An 18376-nucleotide genomic window follows, 5' to 3' on the forward strand; every position below is an offset into this window, starting at 1 on the left:
TCTCAACATAGTGGTTGGAAGAATAAACATGGCATTGTGTTGTGATCATTAGGTGGCTGTGGTCACAGATTATCCATTATATTGACCAAATACTCAATGTATGCACACATGACTATAAGTCGCTTTGGATAAAAGCGTCTGCTAAATGGCATATATTATTATTATTATTATTAAGTGGCCTCTCTAACAATGAAAACAAAGGTCTTTAAAAATGGAAGGCAGTTGGGAGGAGGCAAGGTCAGGTTGGACCATTATAGCCAATGAGAGGGGGTATATGCGTGTAAACACCAGGCACAACACTAAAAATGAAGTGCTTTGTAACACTAAAACTAGTGGCAACTGAGTTGCTACCACCTTAAAGGAGATGAAACGCTAACTTTGCTGGAGTAATGAAACACATGATTCTGAGTGTATTGAGACAGATTTAAGGTGGACTGAAACATTCATCCTGAGGTGTTCTGAAACATGCCGGTGTGATGTAACACCACACAATCAAGAGTTGTGCAACACCTTGCCAGAGATTGGGAGCGCTAACTAGAGCCCTGCACAGGCATGAATTTTACGGCTGAGTCCTACCCATGCCTTCAGACTCAACCCTACCCAGGCCTGATTGCTTCTGCCAAATTTAAGGCCCTGTCCGAAAACATGAAATCCTCTTTGTCTGTCACTCTATCCCTCCCTGCGCGCAGGCAGCTCGCTCTGCATGCACTCTGCTCATGGCGGCTCTGTGTATACATAGCAATGGCTCCACTTGGGCACCTCTGCCAGAGATATTAGAGAAAGGAGGAGATAGGAATCCCATTGGGCAATAAATGGAGGAATGTATAACGCCCAGCAGACTGTCAAACAATTGCGTTCACGTTGTCATAATCCCTTCTCAATGTTAGGGTATGAGTCGAGAAACATGCCTATTTTCCTTGAAAGTACTTTATTGTCACGATGCCAAAGCAAGACAATATTACACATAGTAAGTTAATTATCTCACATCTTGGAAAATATTTGTAATGTTTTACTTTTTGTTGACGAAATTCATGCTAATGTTGGGTTTTTGAGCTAGCGCCCAATTGACTCTCATTCAAATGAAATTAAATCAAATCAAATGTAATTTATCACATGCGCCCAAATACTGTGAAATGCTTAGCTACAAGCCTTAACCAACAATGTATTTCACTCCTTGAAGGAGAGCTTTCCTCCTTGCGGCCCATTGACGTAGCATGGGCAACGTACACAATGGGTGTTAATACAATTACAATGGAGTTTCCCATCTCCTCAAAAGTATTTCTGGCTCTGCTCAATGAAGGAAGAGACATGAGAGTCCAGTTAGCTGTTCGCTACTTTTGATCAGTCTAAACCCTAAACTCAAAGGAACATCTCTCCTGTTTTATATTTGACAAGGTCTAATCACTTCTGACACCATGATCTTAGTCAGATATGACTGTACTGCTCAGCAGAGTACGTGCAAATGGCTCAGCTTCAAAATGTTAGTGACAAATTTAGTGATACCCGAGCCCTGCCGTACCCTAGTTATTGAGGAAAAAACAGGCCCTACCCAGCCCTAACCCGATGTATAACGTTGGGCTCGGATCGTGTAGCAGAGCTCTAGCCCTAACCCGCGAAAGCTTGAAAAAACGATTATGGTAATTCGAGTCCTGTGTAGTGCAGAATTAAATCCCTTCTCTTTTGGCGTTGTTTCCTCTCTCTAAAGCTCCCAAACACTATGATGCTGTTTTGAATCCTGTCTAGTGCAGAATTAGATCCCTTCTTCTGGAGTTTCCAAATACTGTAAATGGGAGTAACTCTTATTGTACACTGAGTATACAAACCATTAGGAACACCTGGCATTTCCATGACAGACTGTCCAGGGGAATCCAGGTGATAGCTATGACCCCTTCGTGATGTCACTTGTTAATCCTTCAGAGTCTATTGACACAAACGTCAATGTGTCAATCTCCATCAAAATCTGTCAGTTTAAGATAGAGATATCTTTTTTTTTCATGGGCTGCATTTCTATTCACCACATCTGCCTATGTCGGCCTTCCACATCTGCAGTGGATGGTGGCCAAGCTAAAGTGGTGTTTGTCAGACCATGAGAAATCCTGAAAATTGGACTTCTCACGAAAACATCTGAAGTGTCCGAACGTTTTGGCCTAAAATAGGGATCATCAACTGAAAATTGTCCACAACACGCACAAACAGATATAATGTTTGACTAAAACAATCATTTCAAATCTTGCTCTCTAATTTCAAATCTTGCTCTCTCTCTATTATGTGTGAGAATACTTGGGAACAGATTTCTTCAATTAAAATCACTTGGAGCTGATCTCCTGGTGTTTTCACAGTCTTTTATGTCACAAAAAGTTTATTTATTATATTTCTTTGCTCAGAAAGATTTTGGTGTCTGAATAAGTTGGGGAACCCTGGCCTACAAACTTCTCCACTCTATGGAAAGGGGAGACTCTTACGAAAACAATGGTGCTCTCCGTTGTATCACAGGACTTGTCTGAATGGAACCCAGTGTCACAGGACTCGTCTGAATGTTTCCCATACAAACAAATGGATGTATGGAGGTCGTTTTGTGTCAACAAAAATTAGGGGTTAAATATGTGTCCACAAAAAAATAAAACATTTCTTGAGCTTTCTTATATCTCCTTGATATAGGACAGACACTTCAAAACCTTATTCCTTATGATTTATTTTTTGACTGTCTTTTTTTGGCATTTATGAATGCGTTATTCAGTCCATTTCTAGGGGCTAGTTGTAAAGGCCAAATTCAATCATTTCAAAATATTATTTTTATACCTAACGGGGTCCTAACATTCAAAATTGAATAGCTAAATGAACGATGGTATGACCATCTTAAAACAATTCCATATGTACTTTTAAAGGTTAAATCCACTTAAATCAGTATAGATGAAGGGGAGGAGAAAGGTTAAAGAATCATTTTTAAGATGAGACATGGATTGTGTATGTGTGCTATTCAGAGGGTGAACGGACAAAGGTAGTAGAATGGTAGTAGGTGCCAGGCGCACCGGTTTGTGTTAAGAACTACAACGCTGCTGGTTTTTTCATGTATCAAGAATGGTCCACCACCCTTAGGACATCCAACCAACTTGACAGATGTAGGATCTTAATTTCATAATTTTTGTTGCTGAGAATTTTCCTGCACAGCAGAAAAGGCTAACGAGAGGACCAAGGTGCAGCGTGGTATGTGCCCATATATATTAAATGAACATGGGAATAACAACCGAAACAGTTCTGGCCTTAGTTCCTTTTTTATGTCTTTGTGTTAGGTTGGTCAGGGCGTGAGTTGGGGTGGGTAGTCTGTGTTCTTTTTTCTATGTTGTTATATTTCTATGGGTTTGGGCAAGTATGGTTCTCAATCAGATGCAGGTGTCGTTGGTTGTCTCTGATTGAGAATCATACTTAGGTAGCCTGTTTTCCCCATTTTGGTTGTGGGTGTTTAATTTCTGTTAAGTGTCTGTTCACCTGGCAGAACTGTTTCGTTTTCTCTTCGTTGTTATTTTGTGTAGTGTTCAGTTTTTCAAATTAAAATATGACGAACACTTACCACGCTGCATTTTGGTCTTCCTCTCCTTCCACCAACGAGAATCGTTACACTATGTTTAAAAAGGCTTCTAAAGTTGGCAATTTACACTTTAAAATGTCAGATTTGCCCTAATGAAAAAAGTATCAAACTCTACAAAGAAATGTCTATTATAATCCACAAAATAATTCACATTTGCTGCAGGATTATTTTCCTGCTGTAGCAAACTGGCTCAAATTAAGATCCTACACCTGTAGAGTCCATTCCCCGATGAAATGAGGACGTTCTGGAGGGCAAAAAGCACTTGTAAGAAAACTTCAGCCCAGGGCTCAATGCGATCCACGAGTCATACATTATGCTAATGTCCTGGCCTGAGTCTTTAAATTCTGATGATGGTACATGGTATGGAAGGATGTTTAGATTAATTGAGTCACAGTACAGTTGAGTTAGATGATATGATTGATAGTTGACAGTTCAGCTGGCATTAGTCTTTGATGCTGGTCTTGATTGGCCAGCCTGTGGGTAATATGTGTGCGTGTGTATATATATATGTGTGTGTGTGTGTGTATGATTTTCTGCAGGGAGACAGAAATAGCAAAAGAATACCACTATGCTTCAGACTGGGGGAATTCTGAACACTACAGAAGCACAATGTTTGAAGTTCACATTTTGCCTTAAATCTAAACATTCACCTTCTAATATGAAGGTATGAATGAATTTCACCCAAAAACATTCTCCTTAGGCCCTATTCAGACTTGAGATGAGTTGATTTAATGTGCTCTTGGGACTTCAGTACATGTTTTATTCAGTCCATGTTAAGCCTGAATCAGGCTCCATGTGATCAGTGTAACACAGGTGGTTCAGCACAACCGGTTCCTTCTGAAGACTGGCTGAGTTGCCTAAGGCAGTGTTTTGACAAGCAGGGGACCTGGGTTCACATCCACTTTCTCACATGATTACCAGCGATGAAGGCTCACTTTATACATGTTATGTTACTTTTAGATGTGTGTATTGTTAGATATTACTGCACTATTGGAGCTAGGAACACAAGCATTTCGCTACACCCGCAATAACATCTGCTAAATATGTGATTGCGACCAATAACATTTTATTTGACCTTGTTACTTCCGCTATAACTTACATAACCCTAAACATGTTGATTGTATAATTATTTAGAATCTCACAAAGTTCCCTGGCAACTGTAGCCTATAATCAGTGCCAAAGTCTACCATAAGAAAATTATTCAATTCCCAGTGTCTTCTTTAAATGTTTTATTAAAATTAAAATATAATTCTATCAAAATGTATAATCAATCAATATTTATGCTATAAGCCATTTGCAATTTTTTTTTAAATATATGAAATACAGTCTGCCAAAACATTTACATGCACTGAAACACCAACAATTGTTTTCAAAACACAAATATTCATACTGAAGAACCACTTTGGGTGGCTCCGAGTACTTGTTTTGAAATACAGTACATTTACAAAGTTTTCAGACGCCTTCACTTTTTCCACATATTGGTTGATCACAGCCTTATTCTAAAATTGATTAAATGGTTTCCTCCCCCCCTCAACAATCTACACATAATAACGCATAATGACGAAGCAAAAGCAGGTTTAGATTTCTTTAGGAAATGTATCGAAATAAAAAATATTAAAAATTTGAAGTATTCAGACCCTTTACTCAGTGCGTTGTTAAAGCACCTTTGGCTGCAATTACAGCCTCAGTCTTCTTGGGTTTGGTGCTACAAGCTTGACACACCTGTATTTGGGGAGTTTATCCCATTCTTCTCTGCAGATCCTCTCAAGCTCTGTCAGGTTGGATGGGAAGCGTCGCTGCACAGCTATTTTCAGGACTCTCCAGAGATGTTCGATCGGGTCCAAGTACGGGCTCTAGCTGGGCCACTCATTCAGAGACTTGTCCCAAAGCCACTCCTACGTTGTCTTGGCTGTGTGTTTAGGGTCGTTGTCCTGTTGGAAGGTGAACCTTCGCCCCAGTCTGAGGTCCTGAGCACTCTGGAGCAGGTTTTCATTGAAGATCTGTTATTCGCTCCGTTCATCTTTCCTTTGATCCTGACTAGTCTCCCAGTCCATGAGACTGAAAAACATCCCCACTGCATGATGCTGCCACCACCATGCTTCACCGTAGGGATGGTAACAGATTTTTTCCAGACGTGACGCTTGGCATTCAACGGGCTGTCAGGTGTCTGTTAATGAAAATCCTGATTAGTGGAGTGCTGCAGATATGATTGACCTCGGCAAGACGGAGCTGCTCTTCCTCCCGGGGAAGGACTGCCCGTTCCATGATCTCGCCATCACGGTTGACAACTCCATTGTGTCCTCCTCCCAGAGCGCCAAGAACCTTGGCGTGATCCTGGACAACACCCTGTCGTTCTCAACCAACATCAAGGCGGTGGCCCGTTCCTGTAGGTTCATGCTCTACAACATCCGCAGAGTACGACCCTGCCTCACACAGGAAGCGGCGCAGGTCCTAATCCAGGCACTTGTCATCTCCCGTCTGGATTACTGCAACTCGCTGTTGGCTGGGCTCCCTGCCTGTGCCATTAAACCCCTTCAACTCATCCAGAACGCCGCAGCCCGTCTGGTGTTCAACCTTCCCAAGTTCTCTCACGTCACCCCGCTCCTCCGTTCTCTCCACTGGCTTCCAGTTGAAGCTCGCATCCGCTACAAGACCATGGTGCTTGCCTACGGAGCTGTGAGGGGAACGGCACCTCAGTACCTCCAGGCTCTGATCAGGCCCTACACCCAAACAAGGGCACTGCGTTCATCCACCTCTGGCCTGCTCGCCTCCCTACCACTGAGGAAGTACAGCTCCCGCTCAGCCCAGTCAAAACTGTTCGCTGCCCTGGCCCCCAATGGTGGAACAAACTCCCTCACGACGCCAGGACAGCGGAGTCAATCACCACCTTCCGGAGACACCTGAAACCCCACCTCTTTAAGGAATACCTAGGATAGGATAAGTAATCCCTCTCACCCCCCTTAAGTTTTAGATGCACTATTGTTAAGTGACTGTCCCACTGGATGTCATAAGGTGAATGCACCAATTTGTAAGTCGCTCTGGATAAGAGCGTCTGCTAAATGACTTAAATGTAAATGTAATGACCCATCTCCACAGAGGTTCTCCCATCTCCACAGAGGTTCTCCCATCTCCACAGAGGTTCTCCCATCTCCACAGAGGTTCTCCCATCTCCACAGAGGTTCTCCCATCTCCACAGAGGAACTCTGGAGCTCTGTCAGAGTGACCATCAGGGTCTTGATCACCTCCCTGACCAAGTATCTTCTCCCCTGATTGCTCAGTTTGGCCGGGCAGCCAGCTCCAGGAAGAATTTTGTTGGTTCCAAACTTCTTCCATTTAAGAATAATGGAGGCCAATGTGTTCTTGGGGACCTTCAATGCTGCAGAAATGTTTTGGTACCCTTCCCCAGATTTGTGCCTTGACACAATCCTGTCTCAGAGCTTTACGGACAATTCCTTCGACCTCATGGCTTGGTTTTTGCTCTGACATGCACTGTCAACTGTGGAACGTTATATAGACAGGTGTGTGCCTTTCCAAATCATGTCCAATCAATTGAATTTATAACAGATTTACCACAGGACTCCACAATCAAGTTGTAGAACCAGCTCAAGGATGATCAATAGAAACAGAATGCACCTGCACTCAATTTCGAGTCTTATAGCAAAGGGTCTGAATATTTATGTAAATAAGGAATTTCTGTTTTTTTATTTGTAATAGATTTGCTTTGTCTTTATGGGGTATTGTGTGTAGATTGGTGAGGAAAACAAATAATTTTATCCGTTTTAGGATAAGGCTGTAACATAACAAAATGTGGAAAAAGTGAATGGGTTTACATTCAAACTGTCACACCCTGATCTGTTCCACCTGTCCCTGTGATTGTCTCCATCCCCTCCAGATGTCACTTATTTTCCCTGGTGTATTTATCCCTGTGTCTTGTATGTCTTTCAAGTCAACCAGCAAGTTTTTCCAAACTCCTGCTTCTATTCTCTTTTTGCTAGTCCTCCCGGTTTTGACCCTTTCCTGTTTACTGGACTCCGTACCCGCCTGCCTGACCATTCTGTCTGCCCTGACCTCGAGCCTGCCTACCACTCTGTATCTCCTGGACTCTGAACTGGTTTTGACCTTTTGCCTGAACTGGTTTTGACCTCTTGCCTACCCCTTTTGGATTCATTAATAAATATCAAAGACAAACCATCTGCCTCCCGTGTTTGCATCTGAGTCTCGCCTTGTGCTCTTATAGAAACACCAGATCTCCCCTTAGGTGCACTACTTTTCATGGTTTTACTGTACAATGATGGTGTTTTGAGTATTTCTATTTTAACAGTGAATGGTTTCCACTAGTTGCCACAAAGGGTTTTTCTCTTTGTCGCTGTGGTAACTAACGATGACCAGGCACAACGCCAATATAAAGGGTTTTTTCTCAAAATTGCTGGGATGTTACGTGTACTACTTATATCAGGTCATTCGTAACAACCTAATCATTAAGACATTTGATCAAATAAGCCATTCAATGTTTTGTTGACCAAATTCGACAATCTCTCATTGACCTCCATACAAAAAATCCACCTGCTGGAGAACACTGATTTGGGGCTCAGTTATCCGCTTCGTCCCTTCCTCTCTGCTGTAGTTTATTTGAACATTACCACTTCTCACTGGCTGTCAGGTGCTTGTTTATGGCACACCTGGTTTCACTCAGACTGATCATTAACCAGCCAGGTAATAACAGGCATTCTGAGGACCCATAAAAGGTAATGGGGTCCTATTATCACAACTGTGTATTTACTCAAAATGGTTTCGGGCCAATCCAGGCCCTGAGTTGTTTAAGCAGGTATATGGCACACATTGGCCATTTGGACATGTTTTTTTAGTTTATCACAAAAACATTGCATTGAAAGAGCAATTAGACAGCTTGTAAAACATGAATCCAAAAAGAAATATGATTTAGCAAATATATTTGCATTCCCTTATTCAGAAATGATATTTCCTAGTGCAAACAATTCACTAAAATATTATAACCTCGTAATAGAGCATACAGTATTGGCTTCCTGTGAGGAGCTGGTTTCATACATGACCTGTCTGGGTCCCTGGAGAGTCCATTACATTGAGTTATTATAGACAGTGAGAATATCAGTGCGATCAGAGCACTGATAGTGATAGGCTCTTCACTCTGGTACCCACATGTATAGCAGTAATTCATTTACTCCGTAGTAGCCCCACTTCCTCCATTTTCTCTGCTAGAATGTATTACATCTCGTGCTATAGATCTCAAACTGTTCAAAAATGTATTCGCAATCAATTATTCCACAGTGGCCTATATCTTATCCCAAGTATCTGGCAGCTTCTTGTGTAGTGCTAACCCGATGCACCCTCATTGCAATGAGCTGCTTGCCTTGCAGGGAAGCATATATAATGCAAATATCATGTATAATGTATTAAAGCATTGAGTTGCCTTGGTGTTGCTGCAAACCTCTACAGTATACGCTTCTTAATCAGTCTGTCTGCAAGGCGCAATAGTATCGCTTCATTTCACAGAAATGGTGTCGGTGAAAATGAGCTAATTTTTTTGTTCATTTTAGTTTTAAAAAAATTAATTAGCCCCTTATTGAAAGAACATTGTGGTTATATTAAAATAAACCACATTATTATTATTTTTAAATGACTGCTACTTGCTGACTGTGCAGGGATTTCGCTAGACAGTGCCTTTGAGGTTATACACGTATTCCAGCTGGGAACAATGATGACGGCAGCCCATCTGATCCATGTCACAGACTTCTAGTCTCCACAGACTGTTCAGTCTATCTGCTCCTAATGATGTTGTAGATCATTGCTGGAAGAGCTTGATGTTGGGTTATGCCATCTGAGTACAACTATGGTGTGTATGATGAATACATTTGCAGCCTTTATGAATGCATTAAAGGTTTTCTATGTAAGAGCCTTGACCATCGGCTGTTATGACTGCTTGTAACAATTCTTAGAAGGCACCGTCTATAATGCATGATACACTGGTGGTTCAAAAAAGTGTTCCCAGAAAGTCCTGTTGTATTTGTTAGCTATTCCTTTTGGGGTTCACACAAAACATGAAACATGACACAATACAGATTCTTAATACACAAGAATAGCTCAAGGACAGAACTACATCAATTGAATAAACACTGCATTACCAAATGTATGTGGACACCTGCTCGTCAAAAATCTAATTCCAAAATTATGGGCATTAATATGGAGTTGGTCCCACCTTTGCTGCTATAACAGCCTCCACTCTTCTGGGAGGTCTTTCCCATAGTTGTTGGAACATTGCTGCAGGGACTTGCTTCCATTCAGCCACAAGAGAATTAGTGATGTTGAGAGATCTCCCTTCCCTGGAACTAAGGGGCATAGCCCGAATCATGAAAAACAGCCCCAGACCACTATTCCTTTTTCACCAAACTTTACAGTTGGTACTATGCATTCGGCAGGTAGCATTCTACTGGCATCTGCCAAACCCAGATTTGTCCGTCGGACTGCCAGATGGTGAAGCGTGAGTCATCACTCTAGAGAACATGTTTCTACGACGGTGCCATGTTGAATGTCACTGAGTGCTTCAGTAAAGCCATTCTACTGCCAATGTTTGTTTATGGAGATTGCATGGCGGTGTGCTCATTTTTATACACCTGTCAGCAACTGGTGTGGCTGAAATAGCCTAATCAACTGATTTGAAAGGGTGTAAACATACTGCTGTGTACAGTGCCTTGCGAAAGTATTCACCCCCTTAGCATTTTTCCTATTTTGTTGCATTAAAACATGTAATTTAAATGGATTTTTATTTGGATTTCATGTAATGGACACACACAAAATAGTCCACATTTGTGAAGTGAAATGAAAAGAATGACTGTTTCAAAAAAATTGAAAAGTGGTACGTGCATATGTATTCACCCCCTTCGCTATGAAGCCCCTGGTGCAACCAATTATCTTCAGAAGTCACATAATTAGTTAAATAAAGTTCACCTGTGTGCAATCTAAGTGTCACATGATCTGTCACATGATCTCAGTATATATACATCTGTTCTGAAAGGCCCCAGAGTCTGCAACACCACTAAGCAAGGGACACCACCAAGCAAGCGGCACTATGAAGACCAAGAAGCTCTCCAAACAGGTCAGGGAAAAAGTTGTGGAGAAGTACAGATCAGGGTTGTGTAGTTGAACAGTCTAGGTGCAACAACAGCTCAGCCGTGAACTGGTAGGTCACACAAGCTCACAGAACGGGACCGCCTAGTGCTGAAGTGCGTAAAAATAATCTGTCCTCAGTTGCAACACTCACTACTGACTTCCAAACTGCCCTGGAAGCAACGTCAGCACAATAATTATTCGTTGGGGGCTTCATGAAATGGGTTTCCATGGCAGAACAGTCGCACACAAGCCTAAGATCACCATACGCGATGCCAAGTGTTGTACATATAAGGGTTGGGTTATAAAAAAAGATCAGAAACTTTGAACATCCCACGGAGTACCATTATCTCCATTATTTAAAAAATTGAAAGAATATGGCACCACAATAAACCTGCCAAGAGAGGGCCGCCCACCAAAACTCACGGACCAGGCAAGGAGGGCATTGATCAGAGAAACAACAAAGAGACCAAAGATAACCCAGAAGAAGCTGCAAAGCTTCACAGTGGAAATTGGAGTATCTGTCCATAGGACCACTTTAAGCCGTACACTCCACAGAGCTGGGCTTTATGGAAGAGTGGACAGAAAAAAAGCCATTGCTTAAAGAAAAAAAATGCATGTGGGATGTGGGAAACTCACCAAACATATGGAAGAAGGTACTCTGGTCAGATAAGACTAAAATGTATCTTTTTGGCCATCAAGGAAAACGCTATGTCTGGCACAAACCCAACACCTCTCATCACCCCGAGAACAACATCCACAGTGAAGCATGGTGGTGGCAGCGTCATGCTGTGGGGATGTTTTTCATTGGCAGGGACTGGGAAACTGGTCAGAATTGAAGGACTGATGGGTGGCGCTAAATACAGGGAAATACTTGAGGAAAACCTGTTTCAATCTTCCAGCGATTTGAGAGTGGGATGGAGGTTCACCTTCCAGCAGGACAATGACCCTAAGAATACTGCTGAAGGAACATTTGAGTGGTTTAAGGGGAACCATTTAAATGGCCTAGTCAAAGCCCAGAACTCAATCCAATTGAGAATCTGTGGTATGACTTTAAGATTGCAGTACACCAGCAGAACCCATCCAACTTGAAGGAGCTGGAGCAGTTTTGCCTTGAAGAATGGGCAGTGGCTAGATGTTCCAAGCTTATAGAGACATACCCCAACAGACTTGCAGCTGTAATTGCTGCAAAAGGTGGATCTACAAAGTATTGATTTTGGGGGGAGGGTGAATAGTTATCCACGCTCAAGTTTTTGTTTTTTGTCTTATTTCTTGTTTGTTTCACAATAAATAAATAAAAATTGCAACTTCAAAGTGGTAGGCATGTTGTGTAAATTAAATGATACAAACCCCCCAAAATCTATTTTAACTAGGTTATAAGGCAACAAAATAGAACAAATGCCAAGGGGGGTGAATACTTTCGCAAGCCACTGTATATAGTGTAGGTAGTATAAGTGGTCTACAGGGTAAGACCGGTATAATTATGAGAATGTCAAGGACATTCTGGTTAAGATGCATGAGACTTTCTGGTTCATGGTGTTCGAGGCAGGACACAGCAAAACACCCTCAAAAGCACTGTCATACCAATATCCATATGAAATATTTAGGCTAATAGCAATGTTGTTACATTGTTTCAGGTGGACTATGTTGCAGAGGGGCAGAGCACTCAGCGGGCCCCTACTGTGATCTTATCAGAGAAGACCGTCCCTGACCTCAGGACAGAGAACAGTGTTGTCTCAGACGGAGCCGGAACAGTCAGCATCTACAGTGAGGAGACCTACAATGGCAATGTGTGAGTCATAGGGTTTGATATTGTCTAAAAGTTTGGACATACCTACTCATTCAAGGGTTTTTCTTTATTTTTACTATTTTCTACATTGTAGAATAATAGTGAAGCCATAACTATAAAATAACACATGGAATCTTGTGGTGACCAAAAAAGTGTTAAACAAATCAAAATATATTTCATATTTGAGATTCTTCAAAGTAGCCACCCTTTGCCTTGATGACAGCTTTGCACACTCTTGGCATTCTCTCAACCAGTCTAAGTAAATAGGCCAGTCTGAGAGGATTGTCTGGAGCCTTGACCCATAGTGAGTTCCCATAGTCTCTGCCTAGAGTGAATAATCTCGACCTAGAGTGAATAGTCTCCACCTAGAGTGAATAGTCTCCACCTAGAGTGAATAGTCTCCACCTAGAGTGAATAGTCTCCACCTAGAGTGAATAGTCTCCACCTAGAGTGAATAGTCTCCACCTAGAGTGAATAGTCTCCACCTAGAGTGAATAGTCTCCACCTAGAGTGAATAGTCTCCACCGAGAGTGAATCGTCTCGACCTAGAGTGAATAGTCTTGATGTAGAGTGAATAGTCTCCACCTAGAGTGAATAGTCTTGATGTAGAGTGAATAGTCTCCACCTAGAGTGAATAGTCTTGATGTAGAGTGAATAGTCTCCACCTAGAGTGAATATTCTTGATGTAGAGTGAATAGTCTCCACCTAGAGTGAATAGTCTCGACCTATAGTGAATAGTCTCGACCTAGAGTGAATAGTCTCGACCTAGAGTGAATAGTCTTGATATAGAGTGAATAGTTTTGACCTAGAGTGAATAGTCTCGACCTAGAGTGAATAGTCTTGATGTAGAGTGAATAGTTTTGACCTAGGCTGAATAGTCTTAGGGCTGTATTCAATCAGATCCGCTTTAGCCAACATCTGCATAGCGGTTGTTTTGGCGACGTCGGAGGTGGAACTGTGTTAGAGCTGTCAAATCTACAAGCGGCTCCTGGTATTATACCTAAAGTGGGCATTGCCATTGGCTGTACGGAGTGCATTAAGAGAAATCCCATGCAGCCTTGTTTACACGTTTGAGTACTGGAATGTGAGATATAATCTATACCTCGATTAGGCTAACAAAATCCTCATTATTTTCTTTAATTATTTTCAATTTTAGCGTAATTATGTCTATATAGCCTACACTTCCTCGTTCTGATCTTCTAACATGAGGGGGATGGGTGTGGCTTCGTGATCAAGAGCAGCTGCTCACTGATTTGATGACTTCAACGCAGTTCTGTGTAAATTATATATATATGTTTACTTAACCTTTATTTAACTGGGCAAGTCAGTTTAGAATAAATTCTTATTTACAATAACGGCCTACCCTGGCCAAACCCTGGCCAAACCCTGGCCAAACCCTAACCTGGACAACGCTGGGCCAATTGTGTGCCGCTCTATGGGACTCCCAATCACGGCTGGTTGTGATACAGCCTGGAATCGAACCAGGGTCTGTAGTGACGCCTCTAGCACTGAGGTGCAGTGCATTAGACCACTGTGCCACTCGGGGCATCCGACACCACCATAACAATAAATAGTCACAGTATTGTTATTGGTAACAATAATATTACCAGAACCCTACTACTCACACTACTCACCCCCGGCTGTAAAGCCTGGTTAGACACAGGAAAATGATACAAAAATAGTTCATAACAGTTTGAAAATGATTACATTATTTTTTATTAAAATTTGATTTTCTCTGCCTGCTGGTTATCAATTTGCCACCTTCAACTTCTGCTTTGCTGTCAATACAGATAAATGATTTTCCCAGTGTTCATGCAGTATTGACTGAATGGTCCAAAGAATAACACCATAATGTAATCATATAGTTATAAAGGTTAACTAGTTTTATTGACAGTTTGATATTATCTCCAGTTACTATGACAACACCAATGGGCGTGTTCCTGAGCCCCTGTACCGGCATACCAGGGTCAGCTCCAGCCCCTCTGTGGAGGCAGAGAGCCTGAAGAAGTACCCCATTCACAGGGAAAGGGAACGGGATCCTACCCCCCCTTCCCAGGAGGAGACCCAGTGTGAGACCGGCTACACCACTGGTGGGGATACTGGTAATGAACTGGACCAAGACCAAAGTGACCACATGCATAGGTGGGCTGTATTTGTTGAGAAGATGGATGGATGAATGGATGGAACGAGGGATGGCGTGATAGATTAAACATTAAAACAGACAGAATCCAACCATTATCTGCTGTGTGTGCTGTGTCAGATATGCTAGTGGGAAAGCATCACAGAAAGCCATTTTGTTCCAAAGCTCTCTACATTCAAGAAAGTGTTCAATAAAATTGCAGCATTGATCTAAATGGAATGACCTGAGTCTCCTTTATTCCTGTGTAATGTGTGTCTTCAGCATGCGCCCTGAGATAACATCAGACAGGCAACGGCGACAGTATAAGAAAGAGTTTGACTCCGACCTGGCGAGCTACAAAAGCCTGTGTGCCGAGATGGATGACATCAGTGAACAGATGCACAAGCTGAGCCGAGAGCTGGATACCCTGGAGGAGGGGACTGCGAAGCACCAGGTAAAGAAAACATATGCTGTTACATTTTCTGGCAAAAGAAACAATATGGCTGTGTTTTCTTTACGGTATAATATTCTCCTGATATTTCCCTTAGAAATGTATCATTTTCAACTACATCGTTATTATCTCATAATTTAAGTTTAGCTAGTTCATTGAAACAAGCACCATTACAGCACACACACACACACACACAAAAGCTGACTTTATCCTTTATATTTTAGGGAGTAGCTGATGAATAACCTTCCTTTGAGCAGTAATGTCTTTGAGAGTTATCCTTTATATCTTAGGGAGTAGCTGATGAATAACCCTCCTTTGAGCAGTAATGTGTTTGAGAGTTATCCTTTATATCTTAGGGAGTAGCTGATGAATAACCCTCCTTTGAGCAGTAATGTGTTTGAGAGTTATCCTTTATATCTTAGGGAGTAGCTGATGAATAACCCTCCTTTGAGCAGTAATGTGTTTGAGAGTTATCCTTTATATCTTAGGGAGTAGCTGATGAATAACCCCCCTTTGAGCAGTAATGTGTTTGAGAGTTATCCTTTATATCTTATGGGAGTAGCTGATGAATAACCCTCCTTTGAGCAGTAATGTGTTTGAGAGTTATCCTTTATATCTTAGGGAGTAGCTGATGAATAACCCTCCTTTGAGCAGTAATGTGTTTGAGAGTTATCCTTTATATCTTAGGGAGTAGCTGATGAATAACCCTCCTTTGAGCAGTAATGTTTGAGAGTTATCCTTTATATCTTAGGCAGTGGCTGATGAATAACCCCCCTTTGAGCAGTAATGTTTGAGAGTTATCCTTTATATCTTAGGGAATAGCTGATGAATAACCCCCCTTTGAGCAGTAATGTGTTTGAGAGTTATCCTTTATATCTTAGGGAGTAGCTGATGAATAACCCTCCTTTGAGCAGTAATGTTTGAGAGTTATCCTTTATATCTTAGGCAGTAGCTGATGAATAACCCCCTTTGAGCAGTAATGTTTTGAGAGTTATCCTTTATATCTTAGGGAATAGCTGATGAATAACCCCCCTTTGAGCAGTAATGTGTTTGAGAGTTATCCTTTATATCTTAGGGAGTAGCTGATGAATAACCCTCCTTTGAGCAGTAATGTTTGAGAGTTATCCTTTATATCTTAGGGAGTAGCTGATGAATAACCCTCCTTTGAGCAGTAATGTGTTTGAGAGTTATCCTTTATATCTTAGGCAGTGGCTGATGAATAACCCTCCTTTGAGCAGTAATGTGTTTGAGAGTTATCCTTTATATCTTAGGGAGTAGCTGATGAATAACCCTCCTTTGAGCAGTAATGTGTTTGAGAGTTATCCTTTATATCTTAGGGAGTAGCTGATGAATAACCCTCCTTTGAGCAGTAATGTGTTTGAGAGTTATCCTTTATATCTTAGGCAGTAGCTGATGAATAACCCTCCTTTGAGCAGTAATGTGTTTGAGAGTTATCCTTTATATCTTATGGGAGTAGCTGATGAATAACCCTCCTTTGAGCAGTAATGTGTTTGAGAGTTATCCTTTATATCTTAGGGAGTAGCTGATGAATAACCCTCCTTTGAGCAGTAATGTGTTTGAGAGTTATCCTTTATATCTTAGGGAGTAGCTGATGAATAACCCCCCTTTGAGCAGTAATGTGTTTGAGAGTTATCCTTTATATCTTAGGGAGTAGCTGATGAATAACCCTCCTTTGAGCAGTAATGTGTTTGAGAGTTATCCTTTATATCTTAGGGAGTAGCTGATGAATAACCCTCCTTTGAGCAGTAATGTTTGAGAGTTATCCTTTATATCTTAGGGAGTAGCTGATGAATAACCCTCCTTTGAGCAGTAATGTGTTTGAGAGTTATCCTTTATATCTTAGGGAGTAGCTGATGAATAACCCTCCTTTGAGCAGTAATGTGTTTGAGAGTTATCCTTTATATCTTAGGGAGTAGCTGATGAATAACCCTCCTTTGAGCAGTAATGTGTTTGAGAGTTATCCTTTATATCTTAGGGAGTAGCTGATGAATAACCCTCCTTTGAGCAGTAATGTGTTTGAGAGTTATCCTTTATATCTTAGGGAGTAGCTGATGAATAACCCTCCTTTGAGCAGTAATGTGTTTGAGAGTTATCCTTTATATCTTAGGGAGTAGCTGATGAATAACCCTCCTTTGAGCAGTAATGTGTTTGAGAGTTATCCTTTATATCTTAGGGAGTAGCTGATGAATAACCCTCCTTTGAGCAGTAATGTTTGAGAGTTATCCTTTATATCTTAGGCAGTGGCTGATGAATACAACCTTCTGAAGGTCCTGAAGCGGGTGAGTTATAATCGCTCAAGTTACTGTTCATCAATAATTCATCTCTATATGTCTCCTTTCTCCATTTCTTTTAGGAACAATTATTTCATTTTTGGGAGATATTAACTTTATAATATGTCATTTATAAATATATTATCATTGAATATATTATATAATGTGTATTATGTAATGATATTATTCACTGACTGTATCTTGACCAATTGATATACCATTGTAAATGTCTGATATCTAAGGTCTGTAGTGTGTTATTTCTCTTCTGCAGACAGCAGACTATCAAGCCAAGAAGCAGCGAAGCAAAGACCTGAGACAGAACCTATTCCACATCAAGCGCCTAGTGAAGAACTATGACAATGGCCTTTGTTGAAGCAGCCTGGGTCTGCTGTACCATCCACAACTACTCCATACAGCAGACGACATGGTACCAGACACCAACACATGCTCTTATGGGATATTGTTTGATGGTGAACTTTGACGGATGCCGTTTCACACAGGTTCAAAAGGCAACAGTTGAATCGTTCTTTCTCGGAAGATGACTTGCAATAAGTAGATGAGGAGGTTGAAACAACCACATTGAACATGTATGTATGTAACCTTTGACTTGAGGTGAAGGTTTGTTGTAAGGGCATGATTGAGACATTTTCCTGATTCATTCTGTTACATTTTTACTATGGATTCGTATGCTTTGTAAGAGATGCAATATTCCTGTGTCATTTTTGTCTGTTTTGTTGTTTTATAAATGTTGTACTGATCTGTTCTTGTCTCTTTTGTCTGCAAAAGTATGTTTTCACCGATTACTAACTACAAAAAAGTGTGCATTCTAATATTCTATCTTGAATTCATGTAAATGAAGAATAACAACTTACATATTTTATAATGAAATATACAATTATTGTAGAATATTATGTCTTGCAATGTGATCATGCAGTACATTAATTCCAGACATTTCTTTAAAATGTTTACAGAGAGTCTGATGCAAATTCAACAGGTTTGT

The 18376-nt window shown here is 41.1% G+C and overlaps 1 protein-coding gene across 1 annotated transcript in view; it reads left to right on the forward strand.

Annotated features, from left to right (window-relative positions):
* The window catches only part of LOC124040681, a 32342-nt gene extending 14207 nt beyond the window's left edge, over positions 1-18135 (forward strand). Inside the window, exons 9-13 of the mRNA XM_046357757.1 lie at positions 12364-12518; positions 14427-14657; positions 14917-15088; positions 17344-17385; positions 17648-18135. Coding sequence (XP_046213713.1) covers positions 12364-12518; positions 14427-14657; positions 14917-15088; positions 17344-17385; positions 17648-17749 — 702 coding nt within the window. The 3' untranslated portion in view covers positions 17750-18135. The remainder of the gene's footprint in view (positions 1-12363; positions 12519-14426; positions 14658-14916; positions 15089-17343; positions 17386-17647) is intronic.
* Positions 18136-18376: the final 241 nt, after the last annotated feature.

Source organism: Oncorhynchus gorbuscha, linkage group LG08 (assembly GCF_021184085.1).
Source record: "Oncorhynchus gorbuscha isolate QuinsamMale2020 ecotype Even-year linkage group LG08, OgorEven_v1.0, whole genome shotgun sequence".
Classification (NCBI taxonomy): Eukaryota; Metazoa; Chordata; class Actinopteri; order Salmoniformes; family Salmonidae; genus Oncorhynchus; species Oncorhynchus gorbuscha.